This window comes from Acanthaster planci, linkage group LG12 (genome assembly GCF_054643075.1).
Source record: "Acanthaster planci isolate LZ-2023a linkage group LG12, COTS_SCS, whole genome shotgun sequence".
Classification (NCBI taxonomy): domain Eukaryota; kingdom Metazoa; phylum Echinodermata; class Asteroidea; order Valvatida; family Acanthasteridae; genus Acanthaster; species Acanthaster planci.
This window is the reverse complement of record NC_141788.1, coordinates 8970581-8992003: the sequence shown is the minus strand read 5'-3', so window position 1 is coordinate 8992003 and position 21423 is coordinate 8970581. Positions and strand designations below refer to the sequence as shown.

At 42.8% G+C, this 21423-nt stretch overlaps 2 protein-coding genes across 2 annotated transcripts; both read right to left on the bottom strand.

The window, feature by feature from the left end:
• Positions 1–2281: 2281 nt before the first annotated feature.
• On the bottom strand, positions 2282–9424 carry LOC147797132 (cholinesterase-like). The gene is made up of 10 exons (XM_087143827.1): positions 9320–9424; positions 8028–8551; positions 7424–7577; positions 6914–6991; positions 6399–6517; positions 5767–5937; positions 5291–5540; positions 4201–4582; positions 3524–3705; positions 2282–3066 (listed from the first exon to the last, which is right to left on the bottom strand). Exons 2-10 carry the CDS (start codon positions 8403–8405, stop codon positions 2957–2959), a joined length of 1824 nt encoding a protein of 607 aa, XP_086999953.1. The 5' UTR covers positions 8406–8551; positions 9320–9424; the 3' UTR covers positions 2282–2956.
• Positions 9425–9441: 17 nt separating this feature from the next.
• LOC110985191 (cholinesterase-like) lies at positions 9442–17295 on the bottom strand. Its single transcript, XM_022246032.2, has 9 exons — positions 16830–17295; positions 15553–15706; positions 14941–15018; positions 14440–14558; positions 13885–14055; positions 13150–13399; positions 12210–12594; positions 11526–11707; positions 9442–11147 (listed from the first exon to the last, which is right to left on the bottom strand). Exons 1-9 carry the CDS (start codon positions 17199–17201, stop codon positions 11038–11040), a joined length of 1821 nt encoding a protein of 606 aa, XP_022101724.2. The 5' UTR covers positions 17202–17295; the 3' UTR covers positions 9442–11037.
• Between the last annotated feature and the right edge of the window lie 4128 nt (positions 17296–21423).

Here is a 21423-nt window from a genome sequence, read left to right as displayed (position 1 = left end):
GAATTTATTTATCAGTAAGGTCAATCAGTGACGTCGTTGAGGTCGATTAGTGCAAACTGTGTCGAAGTGTTTGCTTTTGGAGTCACACTGCTCATAATGTGACGATCTGAAAAACTCTAAACTATTTAATTATACTTAAGTTTGAATTTTCTCCGATGCAAGAGAGAAATCGAAGAAGATTACACTGATATAAGGAACAAATAAACAAGTATGATTTCATGAGAATGTATACACTTAGCACGTAAAGAAAGTTGTAACAAAGATAACGTTGATTGGAACTAGTTTACAATGATAAGGAATATCTCGTTTAAACAAGGTGATCTTACGGGTGAGAGCTTGGCAAGCACTACAGTGAAGAATGCTGGACTCCACAGATGGCGAAAAACAGTTCTGTCCTTGACGGTGCAAAAATGAGCTGCAACGGGGACGAACACCGCGTCGAATAAGAATGACCGGGCTCGAGACAAAACGGTGAGGGCGTGGTGACCGTCGTAAATACGGGAATTTGGAGATCCCACAAAATGACACTAGATTCAATTCACAAGCTGTCTCTTCCGGAATAAAATTCAGCTCTTCACTTCACTTGGCCTGGACAAACGTTTCTTACAAGTGCCGCTCCACAGGTTGAAATGGTGCAGAAGTCAACAAGTCGGAGACTTCTCACGGCCCACGTACAGTAGACTCTCTGTTTTTCTCGTTTTTTCGAGTCTCGAATTCTTCCAGAAATTCCTTCTGTCACGAAGTCAGATATCTTTTAGCATGAACAGTGATTACCTCAACACAGGAATTTCAAAAGACAGAACTCACGAAGGAAGGACTGCGGAGACAAAGGTTAACCTAATCAAAATTAAATTGATCTTTCGAAAAACAGAAAACTCAACAAAAGTATTCTATTTACAAAGGACAAATTACAATCATAAATGCGCTGAAATAATAAAAGGGATACCAGTATCCAACTGAAATGTCCGGAGGGCCCCTCGAGGGGCGTTGCGATGGGAGCCTGGTACGGCCGCAGCGGCTGGTCTTGGGTCCAAAGCGGGAGATGGTGGTCATCCAGGCTGACCATCATGGTCTTGATAGACCGTGGTGAGCGGCAGGTCTCGGTCTTGAGCGGGCCTCACAAGAATCCAAGCGGAAGCTCGGGCTTGATGCGACTTGATCTTGGCTTGTCTTGACCGTATCACGGCCCCTTGGCGTGGGCCACACGAGCCGCTGACGGTCGGTGGAAGGCTGGAGAGCGGCAGCAGATGATACGCCCCTCGTGGAAAGTACAGCTCTGCCGCGACGTCGACACACCCACGTTTATAAGAGAACGTGTCACAATGCTAAGCCAAAGGAATGTTATGCACGCAAGGACTGGAAAATATGCTCTTCTTCTAAGGCGCATGTAACACCTTCTCATTACGTACGTTTCTTAAAATAGACAATTTAGCATGACTTAATCTTACAAGAAACTTCCCAAACATAACTGGAAATATCGTCAGCTTGTAAACAAGAAATTTCCCGGACTTACAACGACAATAATCATGACTGCTCATTCACTGTGGCCTGGGGTCAAACGCAGGTCACACACAGAATCGTGTGCGGTGCCGTAACAGAGACTGTGTGTGTAGACATTATACCTTCAAACAGAAGGTGAACAGACAGTGCATTTCTGTGTCACCGCAATTGCAGATGATACCAACGAGCTTGCACATCAAGTAGAGAAAACCGATGAAAGATTTGCTACAAATCGCCAATATGACCAGTAGAAACGATACGTGAAATTTGTACGAACAGCGCATTGGGCCCAATATTGATGTGCTGTCTGAATGGTTAATTAAAGAAAAAATTCGTGGAGTCGTGGAGAAATCTAAGGTTTTACTAAATGTAGCGTGGACTATGGCACCCACATTAACAAGCAAGATCATTTTTAAAAAGTTCACATCTACAGCTGAATTTTATATTCATTTACCAAGAGCTTCGAACTTGCTCTAGAATAGGGCTGAAAGTGGCTCACTTTTGGAGTATATTTATCTTGTCGCCATCACAGCCCTGCTTCTACAACTGCTGTTAATTAATGCGCAAAATCACCAAACGAAGGACTCTGATTCCAAACAGCAGTCATTTAACATTACAAGTAATGGAAACGCACACTGAGAAAATGATTAAGTTACCAAAAATCAACTTATGAAACAATAAAGATAGAGTGAGAGAGGAAATATTTAGCCAGGCAGGAACATGTAGTGAATAAAATACCGTACAAGAACTGAAAAAGACACATCGAAATATAAACAGTACGTAAATGAGAATTGTGAGATAAGAACGCCATTTATTACAAAATATAGAGACGACATTGGACTGAATATCTTATGTATCGTACGTTTTGGGGTAGATACATTTTGTATCTACATTATTTCGGTTTTTACAAAACTGTTACCATTTCTACTACGCTGTATAAAATAAAAACAGTACCACATTAAGTATTGCATATTTCAAACAGGGTTGTGCCAGTTATTCGAATATTTGGATATTCGATCCTTTATCGATATTAAAATGTTACTTTTTGAATGGAATACTCGGAGGTGAATATCAATGAAACCAAAAGGGGAAAATCTAATTACTAGGTTGCAAAGTTGCACTCTAGAAGTATATTTCAAGATATCTGAGTAAACATAAGGCAGCTGAATGCTTGGGCTCATAGTGCTGCCAAAAACTACTAATTTTGTTTCATCTGCTTTTTTGGAATTCGGTAAAACTGAATATTTGAGCAATGGAAAGTCAGATATTCGGATATTCACTCACCTGAAGTGCCTCAGCCTTAACTTCGTTCAATTTCTGCTGGGTTGCTTAATTAAGGTAAACAGTAAATGTAAAGAAAACACATCCGCCCCATTTACTTGCTGAAATGCAGCAATTCATTCGGAAAAAAATATGCCGGGGGTTCAACACCTAGAAGGAACAGGCAAGCGAAGTTTTACAGTTCCTCTTTGTATTTGGTGAACTGCGTCTTCCAGTCTTCCATGTCCGTGTACTTCCAACGGTAGAAAGCGTCTTTCCATTCCAGTTCGACAGTATCCTGGTCAGCTGGTCAAAGAAATAGAGAAAGAGATCTCTTTTTAAATACATCGACGCACGAAAAGGAGATTTCGAAATTGTCCTTTCTCTATCAAGCAAAGCGAAATCAAGCCATACCAGGAACATCCTTCTTGTACCTAAATATAGTTTGGCACACACAGCAAAGTTAAGATGGTTTTTACAATCGGCAGCTACACAATGCGTGTAAAATGGATAACCTGTCCCTCTGGCATTACAAACAAAGTTGAAGGCTAAGACCCCAGACCAAATCTTTTCCAGGACTTTTTTATATATGCCAAAGTTATGACGCTTACAAAATGTTATCAGTGCCTGCTCACGGGCTGCATGGAAGAGTGGCAAAGTTTAAAGATTCACACATATATAAAATATTCCACGTTTCAGAGGGATCGTATTTTTAAAACCCTTTATTTTCAAATAAACATGAGCTCTCCAGGTCATCAGTTACCCAGCATGGTCCTGATCTGGACTGAAAAGATGTTCCAGAAGTGGCATTCTCGGCTCTTGAGGGCTCTCTTTATCGTGAGGTTCAAGTTGAGCTCTTTGTAGCTCAACTCGGGGACAGTAAACTTGGGCCAGAAACCCATGTCGGGTTCAGACGGTGAATTCTGACTATCGAGGCTGGGATTTCTATCAAAAAATAAAGGAAAAGTCGCTATTCTGGTTAGAAGCAATGTGCAGTTTTTTTGTTTCGTTTTTCGATTTTGTTTTATTCCCTTCCTTTTCCTTATACGCATCTTACGTTCCCACATGCCATGACAAGAATATGGGTGCAGGCGTGCCATACGTAGTGTGGACCTCTACGCAAAAGAAGTCCACGTGATGTAGGATGCGATGGCTAAGTGCGGACTCGCACACATCCACACAATGTTCCCCCCTCTCCCAAAAAAAGTTTCAGAGGCAGTTGGGGGTCAAGGTTATTTATCTGTGGCAAAATGAAGAGGAACAGTCCAGGGAATCACCATCAAAAAATCCAGCTCGAACGAGTTATCCTATAGTTAGAGAAAAAGCAATTTCCCCAAGTTTCCTTAACCACAGGAGAACAAAGGAAAGTACATGTACACATTTTCTATGTAAAACAGGTATTTGTGTGTGTGTGTGTGTAGGGGGGTTCTTCATACTCACCCAGTCTTTGCAAAAGTGGTCCAGAATTCCATGAACTTGACAGAAAGTGCCACGTCGTCGCGGTACTGATCCATGTATGGCTGAAAGGGGGGCGAAAATGGCATGCCAAACACGTACCAGAGGTCTGCTGCGTGGGTCGCCCCCATCCAAGATGGAGTCCACTCAAATTCATTTACCCGTGTCATCTGGTACATGAAGATGTCGTCGCCGCTTTGGGCGTGGTAGCGCGCCACTTGATCGGTTCCGCTGACAATATAGAAATCGGCGAGATACTCCACGTACGATTTGAAATAATTGGCAGTTCGGTTGTCGTCATGGGACCAGTCGACGTACTGTTGTTTGATAGCATCCATTAGTAGGGCATTGGAGGCCTCCGAGTTCCCTGCAAACACACACGAAATCGAAAGGAAGTGACGTTTTTCCGGCTTTGTCCTTTTGTGTTTGTATGCATTCAAAAAATCTTTTCGGTTCGATAACTTGAGAAGTACTTTGGGCAAAAACTTCAAATTTGGTTTGTGGATGGCTCTTGGTAATCCTGGGCAGACAATAGCTATGGAGCCAAAATGTCCAAGTCAAAGTCACTACGGCCAAAACAATAGAAATCTTCTTAGCGCGATAATTTGCGTGGGAACTTCAAAATTTGGTTGTGGAATGCTCTCGAATGCTCTTTTTTGTTTTATAAGGATCTGGGTCTCAATCAGTGATCCCATCGCTGGCTCGCTCCATTCATTAGGTAGATTCTCGTGTCAGTGAACCAACGACGGATTACTGACAGGTCCCTGGGCCGAAAGGTCACAGGTCAAAATAGTTAAAACAATATAGATCCTATTAACTCGATAAATTTTTTGGAAATACTTTGCGTATCAATGTTATGTGGCTTGTGCGTGGTTGTTGGTAATTCCACAATGGCTAAACCCATTTAGAAAAAACTTGTTTGTGTTCTTACGATTAAAGCTGTGGGCTTGGTGGGAAATTGGTTTGTTAACGCTTCGTCCTTGTCGCTAGCTCGTTTCTCTTCCAAGCGGTCACTACGAGGCCCATTCAAAAGTTTCGCCATAATTTGTGAGGATTTCATTAAAGACTTTCTCACCGTAAAAAAAATTGGCTACTTCTGCGGACAGGGCTCGATCGAAATCCTCCTTCGTCAGGTAGGGCGGTTCCTCCTGCGCCCCTGGACCAAAAGCTGGGTGAGTTGGTACAAAAATAGTTCCCTCGTCTCTGTTCGTCCCAAGGAGGATTGGGGCGTGGTTGTACCGCCCGGTGGCGTAGAGGTTGGCCGGCGTGTCGTCCAGGAAGGTCCCATCAACTACCACCGGAGGCACGGTAGTAGTGATTCTTGGCTGTGGTCGTAAAGGTGGAGGATACGCCAGTATTACACCCGACAATTTCAATCCTGAGGTTTGCAACCACGGCTTGCAGCCTGCGTCTATTGCCTTCTTACTTTTCATTTGTTTTTTTTTCTAAAACCGAAACCCCGTGTTGTATTTTTGGAAACGACTTTTGAATAAACTTACAAGGACTTGGTTTGTTTAAACTCTCAGCAATTTGATAGAACTCGAACAATACCGGTTCTGATGCGTTAAAAACATCCATCGCGTCCTGCTGTCTCAGACAATCCACCAGAGCGGCGCTGTCCGGTGCACTGCAGCCGAGTCTCTCTCCCATATCAAAGGCCTGCTGTCGGAGCCGGTCCCGTTTCCCGTCTGTAAACGCCCACGGCGAAAACGCGGTGCCACTCTGAGCAGCCAACAAGACATAAAATGAGATGTCATTTTTTAAAATCAATTAATGTAATTCCACAAACGAATCGGAGATTCTAATTGTTTCACGAGACTCGGTTTCATTTTTGTGGCCCGCACCAAAATTCAGTTACAATTTTCCCAGCCCAGGCTATGCTGAGTCCTTTTCAGAACTATGTAGCCTTAAAGTGCCACCTTTCTTTGGTTGTAATGCCTTTTGACGTCTTGATGTATTTTCCAAAAGTTATCAGGAGTAGTTCCAAATTCAGAAAACGACCATCCATATTGACTTCGGACGCGTCTCTTTCACGAAGTTGGCTTGATTTAGATACTGCACTGGCCAGCCTTGTGAGCAATTGCACGGAGCAGGGAGATGCAAGAGTCTGTTTGCACGAGCAGCCTCGCTCTCAGTCCCAACACCGAAATGAATGCGGGATTGTGTCAGGGAAAGAAACCCACCTGCATTATGGCTTGCTGAAATAGCCCCCGCGACATCTGTGACAGTACCAGGAGGCTGACGCTGGCCGACCCGGCACTCTCACCGAAGATGGTAATCCGATCGCTGTCGCCACCGAAGGCTGTTGAAGGACACGAAAATATTGTGGGAACGGGTGATGTCAACCCACGGAACCGGATGCACGGTGTTGTCTCCCCCTGGTTACGCAGGGAAGACTGTGATCGCGCCACAGCTCTGGACCGCACCAGTAACGATGTTGTTTGGCTCAAATTAGCAGTCCTGTATTTTAAATTTGATTTTTCTTTCAGCCCACTTGGTCTGAACTTGGTAAATAATGTGAAAGGTCACGTTCCTTCAAATTATTACAAATGAATATGGTCTGTCTATTTCGTTAACTGCAGGCAGTGTTCAAAATTCAAAGTTGTCAAAATGAAATGCCTTGACCCAACAGGCAGTGCAGAACAAATGAGAAATTTTTAGAAACTTTAAATCCGGACAATACAAAATGTGACCGGACCTGCTATGTTCTTCTTGATCCACTCAAGAGCAAATACTTGGTCAAGAAGTCCTGCGTTACCCGGTACCACCTCATCTCCTGTAGTGTATAAGAAAAAAACGAGACAATCCATATTCTGTCAGCTCATGGAGCCAGACATAGCTATGGGCTAGACGTTTTGCACACTGAGCAACTGTGATATGCACTGAAGTTCGACGATTAACAGCGAAAAAATTGTTTTTGACTGCAGGTTAATGGCCAATCAATGCATCCGTCAGCACAAAGTCAGCTGATGGCTTCCGTCCAATGCGTAGGCTTTATTTCTTCCATTGACGACTCAATACAGACATCGGGCGCTAGTTTGGGTAAACATCTGTCCTCGCAGAGAGCCGATAACAAAGTTTCTGCTATTTTCATTGACTGGATCAATGTACTAATACCCGATGTAACTGCTGTTGGGCTGTACAATGGGCGAACTGAAATTACTACTATCACCAGTCACCTTCAACAAAGACGATCGTTTGTAAATACCTGTTGTCATAAATCCAAAGACGTTCAATCGGTAGTTGATACTGACGACAATGACGTCCCCAAAGGCAACCATTGGCTGTATGTAGTATTGTACGGAGGACCCAAAGATAAACCCACCCCCGTGTATCCAGACCATGACGGCAGCGCCTCCTTCCTGTGAAGAGGTAGACAAATTGACAATTGCTCGCTTAATTTTTATATTATTGATACAAAGCGTCTGCTGTTGGAGCACATGCTCACGTAACACAAATGATTTCTCGGCTCGAGACAGAATACTCGAAATCTGTTAGAGTTTACCAAACCAGATTTAATCTTTTTCTTTTTTGGACCCTTGTTCCAATTTTCTTGCTACTCATGACAAAAGAATAAGATGCTGGTACATGTACACTGTATTTCTATGTCATTCAAATATGTATCTATATCGCCTGAATTTGAAATACGTAGGCCTAAACGACAGCTGGAGGTCAATGGTTGCTGATGTTGCTGCCCTCGTTGTAATTGCCCGTTGTTGGCTACTGTTGGCTTTGACCCTCAACATTTTGTTTGGCCTTTCCACAGCACAGTGTCTTTGTTGGCAAGGAGAAAATTACGATTTGTCACTTACGATTGCTGGTCTTGGTGCATAGATGTTTAGATACAAGCAGTCTTCACTGACACTTGGCAGCGGAGGTAGGATATTGCCCGGCACAACGGCTTGCACACAGGAATCCCTGAAGTAGGTGGCGTTGTAGGTCCCGTCCCAAGATTCTTTGGTCACCGGGGGCTTGAAACGCAGCGGCCCAACAGGTGGCTGAGCGAACGGTATACCCTTGAACACGTCGATGGTCTTGTTCTCCAAGAACTCTGACTCCTCAAAGAACTCGGTGGTACCGATCAGTTTGCCACCTTCCACCGTGACCTCTGGTTGGATTTGAGCGACACCCGGTCCCACCAATGTGCAGACAGCGAGAATGACTCGCACCAACAAGTGGTCTTTGCTCATGTTTAGAACGTTGTCGTTCAGTTGAATTATGAAGTTTGCTTTTGTTGCCCAAATTCGAGCCAAAATTTCTAGTATAGCTTCACGCTAAATGCAGTACTCGCGTGACTGTCTGTCCTCGATGTTTGCAATTTGATGTCAAGTAGGGCCTATAAAGAAGATGCCTTCGAACTTAATTTGGTTAATATTTGATTGGTCTGGTTCCTTGACCTTTCAATGTTTCAACCCCAGTCAAAAAATGCATGACGCAAAGTTAGGGTGCCCCATGCCGGTTAGTTTTTCCAAACCCAGATTCATCAAAACCTTGAGTGAACGTGAAAATAAATTTTCAAAACTCATTAAAGGTGAATTAGATGAAGGTAAATTAGATCATATTTTTATGCAACGTGAAGGCTTGCGCGTGGTTTTTATCCGGCTAACGAGTCACAAACTTTTTTACAGTTACTCCTAAAATTGATCACCTAAAGAAACTGTCAAATGACGCTTACAAGCGGTCACTTTCGGCCGCCGTCAAATCCTGACCACGTTGAATCCAAAAAGGCTCTAACACTGTCACGTCGGATAACTGCAACAGAAGTAACTATTTACACGACACCCTTGAAACAGACACTGGTCATGCGGCAACTCATGGCTGTTTACATGCAGACGAATGATTCTCAGCTTTTTCTGTCGATAATAACTGACCGTCGTACCTCGGAAGTTTCTTCTGTTTGCCTTGGTTTATTTGTTAACACGTAATTATTTTTTGGATGTGATCACATGAGAAAGGTAATTAGTGGCATATGAACGTCACTGTGAAATTTGCATACAGTTGCATTCGCTAACTGCCTCATGTGAAATAATTACTTATAAAACATTAATTGGTGTGCACAAGTATATAAGATACCAAAGTAATTCAGAGGGGTGGCAAATCAAACCTTCTCGTCGATGCAATTGTGAACGACTCATTTGCTGCTTCCTTTCGTCAGGAGCCTTTGAACTAATCCTTTAGGCAAGTCTAGTTATTTCACAGTCAGTTACCAGTCATGATACTGTAGTCTTCATGTCAAAGTCCTTTGAGGGGTCCAAAGATGAACCAATCACATGAAGAGAATTTATTTATCAGTACCAAGGTCAACCAGCGTCGTCGTTGAGGTCGATCAGTGCAAACTATGTCTAATTGTTTGCTTTTGGAGTCACACTGCTTAGCCTATAACTTCTCACAGAGTGTAAAAGACCCCGCACTTCACATGACTGAAAAAGTCTGTGTCACCGTGATTACAGACAATAGCAAGGAGCTTGCATAAGTTAGAACAACATCCGGTGGCAGATTTGCTACAAATCGCTCATATGAATTAGTCAAAAACAGTACATGAAATTTGTACGAAACAGCTAGTGCATTGATTACATGCTGTCTGTATAGCTAAAGAAACTTCGGAGGCATGCAAAAAATCTGAGGTTTTACTAATACACCGTGGACTACAGAAACCATCACATCAATGGTTACGTACAGGCAAGATTTTTTTTTTTTGGATTCTGGTGTCACCATCACAGCCCTTCTTCTACAGCAACTGTCAACGCGAAACGAACGATTCTGATTCCAAACAGAAGTAATTTAACATTTAAATTAAGCATATAAAATACAGCAAGAACCTGACTAAATGAACAAAATGAATATAAAAACAATAAGAATAGCGTCAGAGAGGAAATATTTAGCCAAGCAGGAAAATCAATACGGAATAGAATACCGTAGCAAGCCAAAATGGATTGAAACAGACGTATCAAAAGATGAACAGTCTGAAAATCATGAAGAATAAGGAATCATAAATATAGAGACGACATCAGAATTTGTTTGTTTGTTTGTTTGTTTGTTTTTTGTTTGTTTTGTTTATGGTTAGTTTTGTAGTAGGATTCAGCTCCTGGAACACCATGCACGTTGTAGAGTGTAACCTCGTCTTGGGGGGTATAATAGAGAAGTGCAGGAATTGGTTATGTGTTTTCAAGCCTTGTTCTACTTGTTCAATTAAATCGATTGGATTTTATTGTCTATGGAAAAAAAGCCTCAGCACTGACTACATTTCGTATCTATTCCGGTTTTACAGAATTCTACCTACTATTTCAACTACTCTGTATAAAATAAAAATTTCAGATTCAGGACTGCATATGTCAGACAGGGCTGGGCCAATTATTCGAATACTCGATCCTTTGTTCATTGGAATGGAATACTCGGAGGTGAACAGCAATGGGGGAATCTAATTGCTAGGTTGCAAAGTTGCACTCTAGAAGTATATTTCAAGATCTCTGAGTAAGCATAAGGCAGCTGAAGGCTTGCGAACATAGTGCAGCCAAAACTTACATTTGAAACTTGTTGTTTCATCTGCTTTTGTAGGAATTTGGTAGAACTGAATAATCGATCGATGGTCAAAGCTTAGCACAATAAGTTGAATTGACTCATCCTTAACCTCTTTCCATGTGTGCGATGTTGTTTTAGGTAAACAGTAATATCTAGAAAGCGCATGCATACATTTTAAGTCATTGTTTTGTGTAATACCCAGTTGAAAGGCTCAAAGCCCATATATTTTCTAAAATGCAGCAATTCATTCGGCAAATTTGTGTAGGGGGGTTCTATACTTGGAATTATCAGGCAGGAGGAGTTTTACAGTTCCTCTTTGTATTTGGTGAACTGCGTTTTCCAGTCTTCCATGTCCGTGTACTTCCAACGGTAGAAAGCGTCTTTCCATTCCAGTTCGACAGTATCCTGGTCAGCTGATCAAAGAATAAAGAGAAGTCCCTTTTTATAAAAAATCAACCCACGAAAAGGAAATTTTGAAATTGTCTTTTCTCTATCGAGTGTATCGAAATCAAGCCATACTAGAAACATCCATCGTGTACTCGGGGAACACACAGTAAGGTTATGATGATTTTACGATTGGTGTAGATATGCGTGTATTGGATTACATTTCCTTCTGGCTTTGCGAAAAAAAACAACTTGGAGGCTTTTAAAAACCACAAAACAAATCCTTCTAAAACATGTTGTCATTCCTGTGCACGGGTTGCAGAGAAAAGTGGCTAAGTCTGAAGATTGCTTATATACAAATATATATATATATTCATCAAAATAAGACTTTTAGGATCGTCCGTTACCCAGCATGGTCCTTAGCTGAACTGTAAAGATGTTCCAGAAGTGGAATATTTGGCTCTTGAGGGCTCTCTTGTTCGTGAGGTTCAAGTCAAGCTCTTTGTATTCCAACTCGGGGATAGTAAACTTGGGCCAATAACCCATATCGGGGTCAGACGGTGAGTTTTGAGCGTCGAAACTGGGGTTTCTGTGAAAAAAACAGGAAATGTCGTTTAACGGTCCTGAACGTTGTCTCTATATTGGTTTTATGTGCATTTTCATCATATGGGTTGAGGATGCGCCAATGACAGGACGATAGTGTAGATACACAACGGATTATGTTCAGTGCTGACGGCTGGAGAATAGGATGTGTCGTCCATTTCCCACAGTGCAATGCGACAAATGACCTCGCTGCAGCACCCTTTCGGAGGAGCACTTTGCTGTGAATCGAATCGTCTGGGCCGGGGATACACAGTCTGTAAACTTTCCTTCGGTGAAATAGTCTTGCCAGTCTTGAAAAGAGACTAGTCTCCACGCCTTGTGAAAGCTTCCCTTGGTGAAATGTCAGAATTTACTTTCCTTTGGAAAAAGAAAATCCTCCAGAGCCAAGATTCTAGATGCTATTCAAGCCGGCTTTAATTTCTTTCGGCATGTTGTGTAACAAAAATTAGCAGCCCGCATTGGAAGCGAATTCCCCATGCATAACTTACCCAGTTTTCGCAAAAGTGGTCCAGAATCTCATGATTTGGACACAGAGTGCCACGTCCTCTCGGTACTGGTCAAGAAATGGCCGGAAGGCAAACTCAAATGGCATGCCAAACACATACCACATGTCTGACGCGTGGGTCGCCCCCATCCAAGAAGTCTCATAATACTGGTAGTCGTTAACCCGCGTCATCTGGTACAGGAAGACGTCGTCGCCGCTTTGGGCGTGGTAGCGCGCCACCCGGTCGGTTCCGCTGACAAAAGCGAAATCGCCGAGATACTCGACGTACGATTTGAGATAATTGGCGGTTTGGTTGTCGGCCTGGGACCAGTCGACGTACTGTTGTTTGATAGCGTCCATGAGTAGGGCATTGGAGGCCTCAGAATCACCTGCAAGACAGAAGTACATAATACACTGGTTTTCAGCTGCGCATGGCTGACATTAAGATCTGACGATTTTATTTGAACTGAGGGGAAAAAGGAATAAATACAAGAACCATGAGACAAATGAAGGGTTTAATTTCAAAATGAGATATACCCATTTGAAAAACATGCAATTTTTCTACAATTATGAAAGATCGAAGAGCTTAGCAGTGTACCATTTATCCTTAAGCTTCGTGGTTACTGTACAGACTCATTAAAGTTATGTGGCGCTGTCTAAAAGCTGCAGAAACTGATGGCCGGCAACTAAGAGAGGGTAAGATTCTGAAAGATACCAAATTGGCACCTGTCGCATTTTGGAAATAAACTCTTCAGATCAGAAACCTCATGCTTTTATGTAAACCGTTTAAAAAGGTCTAGAAATCTGTTAAGTAAAAAATAGAAAAAGAAAGGAAGTAAAAATCAGTGCGACACATGTCACACATTGTCTGACAGGAGTCGTGGATAAGAACTTGGTTCCAAACTCTGGCAATAGTTCGTGCTGATCCTATTAGATTTCCTCACCGTAGAAACTATTGGCTACTTCTGCGGACAGGGCTCGATCGAAATCCTCCTTGGTCAGATAGGGCGGATTCTCGTTCGCCCCCGGACCGAGAAACGGGTTGTTCAACACAAAGGAGCTTCCTTCGGCACTGGTAAAACCGAGAAGGATCGGGACGTGGTTATACCGCCCGGTGGCGTAGAGGTTGGCCGGGGTGTCGTCCAGGAAGGTCCCATCAACTACCACAGGAGGCACGGCAACCGTGAGCCAAGCCTGAATGTGTAAAGTAAAGGCCAAAGACACTTCATGTTCCATTCAGCAAGTAGACCCACACGTTTGCAGCTGAATTGGGTTCTAATTCTCGTGCGAAAAAGAACTCCTTTCCACTAAACAGAGTACGGTTTCTCGGTATTATTACCATTAGCACTGATACACTACTTACTGTCCTTAAATCACCAATAGACCTTTTTTCAGTTTACAAACGATGACCGCCATTGTATGGCTGGTGGTCAGAGCCTGCGGACAGTTTAGCCTCGACTTGCCTCAGAATGTTGCTGATATGGTGTTAAAGTAAGAGGCCTTTTCATGTACTATTTAGCAAAAGTAATATACTCTTTAGGGTTGTCATATATTCCACAGTTTGTTTTGACATTTTGTTGGCTGGTTTCTTACACAAGGCCAGCCATAGTTTTGCCAGCCAGTGGATGGCCAGAAAATTGCGCGTGTGACTTAGCGAAGACTTGGACGCCAATGGGTACCTGAACTGACACGTTAAGAACATCCATAACGTCCTGCTGTCTTAGACAGTCCACCAGAGCTGCGCTGTCCGGTGCACTGCAGCCGAGCTTCTCCCCCATGTCAAAAGCCTGCTGTCGGAGCCGATCCCGTTTGCCGTCCGTGCACGCCCACGGAGAAAACGCAGTCCCGCTCTGAGCGAAAATAATACGCCGCACACACTTTTTAGTCGAAACCGGTCTCAATCTTCTCGGGGTGTCATTTCTCAATGAGTTGGTTCAACAAACAAGGCTTGCACTAATTTTGTGAAGAATAGGAAGGCCTAAACATGAATTTCCTTAAAAGTCTGGGCCCGCCTTATTAAACACCTTTTGGACGTCCATACGGAAGTTGGTTTGAAAAGTTTCCTTGTTTGCAAGTACATTCAAAAGTGACTCGCAAAGATCTGCTTTGCACGGAGCTCTGGAAGTGCCATTTGACACGTTGATTTTATCTCATTTGGCACTTCCAGATCTCCATAGTTTTGCACTCGTCACTTTCACTCCTGTAACTGAACTGAATTCGTTGATAAAACTCACCTGCATTATGGCATGTTGGAATAACCCCCGCGACATCTGTGACAGCACCAGGAGACTGACGCTGGCTGACCCAGCACTCGCCCCGAGAATGGTAATCCGTTCGCTATCACCCCCAAAGGCTATTGGAGAATCGGAAAAAAATATTGGTGGCCGGGTAGAATAAACCCATGCACGGTTAACAAGGTGTTGTCTCCTGCTGGTAACACAGAGACCACGTAGGTAACAATATTGTTTGTCCCAAAGCATTGGTCTTGTATTTTGAACAAGATTTCCAAATTGAACACTGGGTAACGTGATTACAACTTACTTAAAACAAGATTTTCTGTGGACTGGGAGAGATCAAGTTCTTTGAAATTTTTATCAAATGATAAAACTAACAAGCTTCCGTTGCAGGCACTCTTCAAAATTAATAATTCTCCCAACAGACGTTTTGACTTCCAATTTTCTAACCAGTAGAACAAACAAAAGTAGAATGTTTAAGCCCATACTTTAAAACCAGACCTGCTATATTCGTCTTGATCCACTCGAGGGCAAATACTTGGTCCATAAGGCCTGCGTTACCCGGTACCACCTCGTCACCTGTATTAGAAACACGTCAATAAGGCAATACATTGGAACAGACGTATAAGTACATTGAAGGACTGCCATGTGCGTTGAAATTCACGACAAATTGCATGACGTTTGCCTTACGACTGCTCGGTGATGGCCAATCAGCGTTGATCTTCCAACATCATCAAGCCAGCTGGTGGTTTTCGAGCAGGCTCGATTAACGACTCCGATTTCCTGGCACTCGGGAATCACTTAAAACGTGCGCGGAAGCCTGAACATCGAACGCTCTTTTGGTGTGGTCTGTGTCACAGTTTAGCTGCTTCTCTTAGGGCCTGTTTGTTTCACAGGGATCTGGATCTCGATCGGTGATCCCAGTTAGGCCCCGGTTCTGGTGTCAGTGAACCAACGTCAAATTACTGATGGCGATCCGGTTCCACGTGATACAAACCGGCGCTTAACTGACTCGATGACAAGTTTACTAATACTTGGGAAGTGCAATGGATGGAATAACTCCTACATAATAATGCAGAAGTCACTAAACAAAACCGATTGTTTTATAAATACCTGTTGTCAGAAATCCAAAGACGTTCAATCGGTAGTTGATGCTAACAACTATGACGTCCCCAGAGGCGGCAAGTGGCAATCCGTTAAACCCCACGGAGGACCCAAGGAAGAACCCACCCCCGTGTATATAGACCATGACGACAGCGCCCCCTTCCTGTAAAGAGGTGTAACAAAAAATGTAAAATCGCTCGCTTAATAATATGGCTCCTGCTGCAGAACGTTCTCACATTACATTATAGTTGTTCTGGCAGCCATTTTCTGCTAGTGCTTTTGTTCCACAGGGATACGCGTGAGTAGAACTTGTTACCAACCCACCGTAACAAAAGCAATTACCGGAAAGATAGCTACCGTGGAGTGGCGTAGCCAGGCTTTTACTAGTGGGGGGACACAAGGGGAAACCAGTTTTCAGTTTTATGGTGTTTTGGAGGGCACGCTTTTGTTAGCCTTGTTCAATATCTATTCATCCACTGACTTGATTTTATTTCTTTTTTCGGGGGGGGGGGCACCGGGAATTTGTGGGAGATATAACCGCTGTACAATGATCATGTAGCTGGAGACGGAATCCTCAAAGCTTACTGGTGATCCGAGTAACCATAAACTATGTTTTTGCCAACCATATTTGGGAGTCAGATTTTGGCAACTCTCTCCTCCAATTGTGAACCCTTGGTGGATTGGCATTAACATCAGTTACAATACAAGGGTAGAAATTAACAGAAATGACCATACGGATAAAATTCAAAAATGAGATCACACTAGGTCATTCAATAAACGTATGACGCTTGGATAAAAACTGTTTGAGGTACGGTTGGAATCAGATCAGATTGACCAATATCGTTTACCCGTTCTCATCATCTGAAATAAATTCTAGAAATGCCTCCATAATGGGAATCCGCAGAGCATTGAAAGTTCTCGGGTGTTATCTAGAAGATGTAGCCAGCTGCTCCAGTGTAAGACTGGAGGCAAAATATTGCACACAAAAAAGAAGGAAAATTGTTTGGAGATGAGTTGCACGGACACTTCTGTTCAGCTTCACATGCACCCACCCCATCGATGTTGTGTTTTCTTAATTCGTAAAATGTGTCTCACTAGTGTAATGCCTAGCGATAGCTGAAGGACTAATTTCACATGTCCTCAGTCACTGTTGGTGATTTTGTTGCTATTCTCGCATGTTGTTTTGGCTTTGACTACCAACGTCTTGATCAGGTCTACAGTGGGTAAGCACTTTGGTCAGCACAAAGTCGCATTGATAAAAGAGGGGAAAAAAGTGAGTCACTTACGATTGCTGGTTTTGGTGCAAAAATGTTCAGATGCAAGCAGTCTTCGCTGGTGTTCGGCATCGGGGGTACGCCCGGGTATTCGGCTTGAATACAAGAATCCCTGAAGTAGGTGGCGTTGTAGGTCCCGTCCCAAGGTTCTTTGGCCACCGGGGGCTTGAAACGCAACGGCCCCACAGGTGGCTGGGCGAACGGTATACCCTTGAACACGTCGATTGTCTTGTTCTCCAAGAACTCCGACTCCTCAAAGAACTCGGTGGTACCGATCAGTTTGCCAGCTTCCACCGTGACCTCTGGTCGGATTTGAGCGACACTCAGCCCCGCCAATGAGCAGACAGCGAGAATGACTCGCACCAAGAAATAGTTTTTACTCATTTTTCAGATTTATATTTTTGGTTTGGAAAGTCAAATTTGCTTGTCCAAGCAAACTGAGCAACATCGACGGGGGAAAATAGCTTCACACGCCGAACACAATACTCATGAATGCCCGTCCCTTATCTTTCTTTCGACGTCAGATAAAGAGTGTGACTTTGCATTAATTTGGGTTAATATTTGATTGGTCTGGTTCCCTGCCCCACATTTCCTATATTAGGTCAGATAACAAGCTTTGCCCAAATAACATATGTGAGGTTTAAATGTTGTATGTCGGTTAGATTTTTAATATTTAGATTTGCAAAGGTGACGATAAGTATTGTGGCGGGACAACTGACACCTTTTGTGGCGGACCAGCAGACTGGCCTGATCGGAGATGGAATTCACCTGGCCTAACCCCACAAATATATTTATTTAACCTTACGCAAGAATGAGTGGCTATCCAAACGCAAGGGGGGATATCAGTTAATGAACGGTGGACTATGCCTTAGGGGCTGTTCGTTTGGTGGAAGTTTACCACCGCTCTGTTAATAGGTAATTGATCCCAATGCCAATAAAGATTACAATTAATGTCAATACAAGTGATACAGGACTGACTAAATCTCACGGTGACCAGTGATTTCTAAAGCAATTATATGATTGGTTTATTCAATGTCAGTGCTCAGTTATCCTTTATATACAACAGCAATTAACTATATAAAAAATTATCCTCACGGGGAGGTGGTCTTACGTGGTCAATTGCACCACGAACTTGATTAATCAGCCTTATCTTTAACCTACGCCAGAATAACACTCACAGCGATCAGGGTAAACCTCACAGTAATCAGGGTAACCCTCACAATAACCAGGTAATCCTCACAGCGATCAGGGTAAACCTCACAATAACCAGGTAACCCTCACAGTGATCAGGGTAACCCTCAAATCTAAATAAATAATCTACCGATGGCTTATAACCGATAAGTCTTGACAACACAAGCAAATACAATCCTTGCAATTATACAACACAACAGGGTAGACTTATATAACAATAATCTCTACTGCCTTACGAAGCAACACAGTTCCCAAACTACAAGGTTCAAGGTGACTTAAATAACCCTCACCCATTTCAAGTTATTACGAAATAACACAGGTAAGTTACGAAGGCGATTATAGTAGTCCTCACCAGACTGTAACGGAAACCTGCACCCAATAAACCTCAACGAGGAAAGCAAGCTCCCAGACCAGGACTGCAACCAACCGTTGCTATGCCAACAAGCATGGAACAACGGCACCCAATCCTTCTAGTGTAAGCTTCGCTAATTCCCCAATTAACTGGTTCACACGGGTTCCCTAACCCTATAATGTACCACTTCTTAAATAAACGAGACTGTCTAACGATCCCCCAATCTTCAAAGAGATCCGATATAATTGGCAGCTCCCGCAACTGAGAACAAGCACCACACTAACCGATCACACCATGCACACTTGAGGTGAATCCCCAACCACCAGCGGTCGTACGTCAGATTTACAATCGAAACTCAGAAGACTAGAGCTCTGGTTAGCACGCTGCCATATTGAGAAGTCCTGGCAACCCACGCAGCCAGCGCCCAGACCTAAGGTAATGCGCGCCTCTGATTGGTTGCCGCGGCATGTTTAATGCATGATTTAGACGTGCCTGAATTATTAATGACCCAGACTAAACACAAGTCTGCGCAGCTACCCTGTTTCGCAACAGTATTCAAAGAACTTATTCAGACAATTAAACCGGGTTAATCAGAGAACAAAAGGCACATTGTACTGTTGACATTTTCAAATATTTAACCATTCAACCGATATCGGCCAAACTGTTTCGGAAAGGTCTGGACAATTTCGGAAACAATTTTTGGACAATGGCGACTTCTAGACCAAAAGATTTTCCAAAATAGTCGGAATTCTTTTGTCATGGACCTTGGCTAAGGACTGGGTAAACTACAATCGTCATAGGATGGACATGGCACGATTTTTCCGAAAAAGCCACATCGTTTTCTATTTCAATTACATGTACCAATAAATAGGCCTAGGGTGAACAGTGTAAAGAATCCCAGAGACTGATAGCAATAGAGCCAATACATTGATTGATTGATCCGTGATCATGTATTACTACTTAGAAGTTACATTGCATAAAGAAAATAAAGGAAAAATACCCTTAAAACAATAAGAAAAATACACAAAAAGCTTCCGATGGGTCACGGTTTTCGCCCAACAATGCACAAACTTAAAGAACTTTCGTAATTACTCCTAAAATCCGACCGACATAATAGCTGTAAAAGGACGCTTCAAAGCGATCACTCTTGCTGTGCCACTATCATGCACCTTGGATGCATGTATAAGAGCCGTAACTATTTACACTCAGTTACCCTGTAGGGACGACATGAGCAGACCTTCGTATTTAGGCAACGCATGCGTGTTTCCAAATGCAGAAGAATGGTTCCCAGCTAAGTCTTTCAATAGCAACTGACCTTCGAGCCCGGCAGTTTGTTACGTGATTAGATGTTACGAACGAAATTTCAAGTGAGCCACTGTGAAATCTCGCAAAGATGTATGTTAACTGCATCAAATGAATTATTGCTACTTTGAAAAATATATATTGACGTTCACAGGTAAGGTAAAAGATTAATTTCCAGGGACTCCCAAATCAGACTAAAAGTGGAGGGCCACTTTCTACGCCTCTACAAATTACTCCATTGGGTGGGTTTCATGGTAAAGTTGGGCCAAAAATGTCATATAATTACTATACACTTTCTTACAAATAATGCGCACATAGTGGGTTTACATACAGGGCCTCGGAGCAAAAAGGGGTATGGGCCTCGAGTGGAACCAAGAGAGGGCGCGATTTTCCTGGCAACAAGGGCCCAAACAGGACGCTGGGAGGAAGAAAATTGAAGGATTACAGCAGGCAATAATCCCTGGGATTATGGCTTGCTGTAATTCTTCAATCCTGACGAAGGTGCTTTGCACCGAAAACTTGGGACACTCCATCCGGTGAGCACTTGTTCAATTTTTTTCTACGCTTATCTTAGAAAATGACTAGTTGCGGGTGATGACTTCATTGGTTCAGATTTCTTTCAACCCAGGAGGGCGCTGTGCGTGTTCACGTAACCATGATTCTGCACATTTTGGTGAATCGTTAAAGTTTTCCAAAAGTAATCCATTCAATTTTTGCCAAAGAGCTGGATACGCCAAATGCCGTGAGTATGTCCTTTGATCTGTTATGATGAATTATCTGTCAGAGATTATGCTTTATATGGCTGGTTGAAGTATTTTTCCATGAACATGGTAAAATTTGACGTTTTTGTGGGGTAGAATTTGGCCACGTGCTCCAAACAAACATGGAGGTTGCATGCAATAGCACGTATTGTTAGTACAGGTGCAGAGGTTATGCATGAAGGCGGAGTTTGAGTCCTTTTGTATAAGTAACAGTAAGGTAAACCGTTTGTGCATTTAATGTAACCAAAATGAAGAATAACGAAATCAACCTCCGTGTCACCAGCAATGCGTAACCTCTATTACAGGCGCCACTCTTGAGTTTGGAAAATTCATATGGCATATATAATGTTCACTTACAAGGTAAGAGCCAAATTTGGCGAAATTTAGTGATGAATTTTGATGTAAACATTGTTGCTGTAGAGTAATTTAGGGATGTAAGTTGGAATGAGAAGGGAAAAGCAAATGATTCAGTTCACTCAAAATGCAAGTTATGCTAGATACGTGTTTTGTTTTTTTGGAACGCAATTGAGTAAGCCATCTGGTTAGTCCCTCTGTGGTGTATAATTAGTGTTGCAAGTTTGAGTTCATTCTGACACAATTGTTAAACACTTACGTTACATTGATTTACGCAAATGTATTGTTAATTGCATATTGAACCGCACACCCCCATTCATATTAGCAGTACATGCATACATGCAATTTGCACAACACAAGAGTACCGTACCACAAACATTCACCATCTCTGAAATTTTCTTGAAGTTATCTATTACAACCATCATCCTGTGCGCAGGAGGTATGGACTTTATGTAGCTTTTGTCTCCACGACAAGCGTGGTGGAAAGTCCAACTGTAGATTATGTTCTATAGTGCGGAGTAACTTAGGTCTGAGTGTAACGCCATGTAGGAAACATCGATCCCGACATCCTCAACGTCTTCCAAAATCCTTTCAGTTGTTCAAAAGGAAGACTTTTTCAGGCTGCACACGCAATTTTGGTAAAACT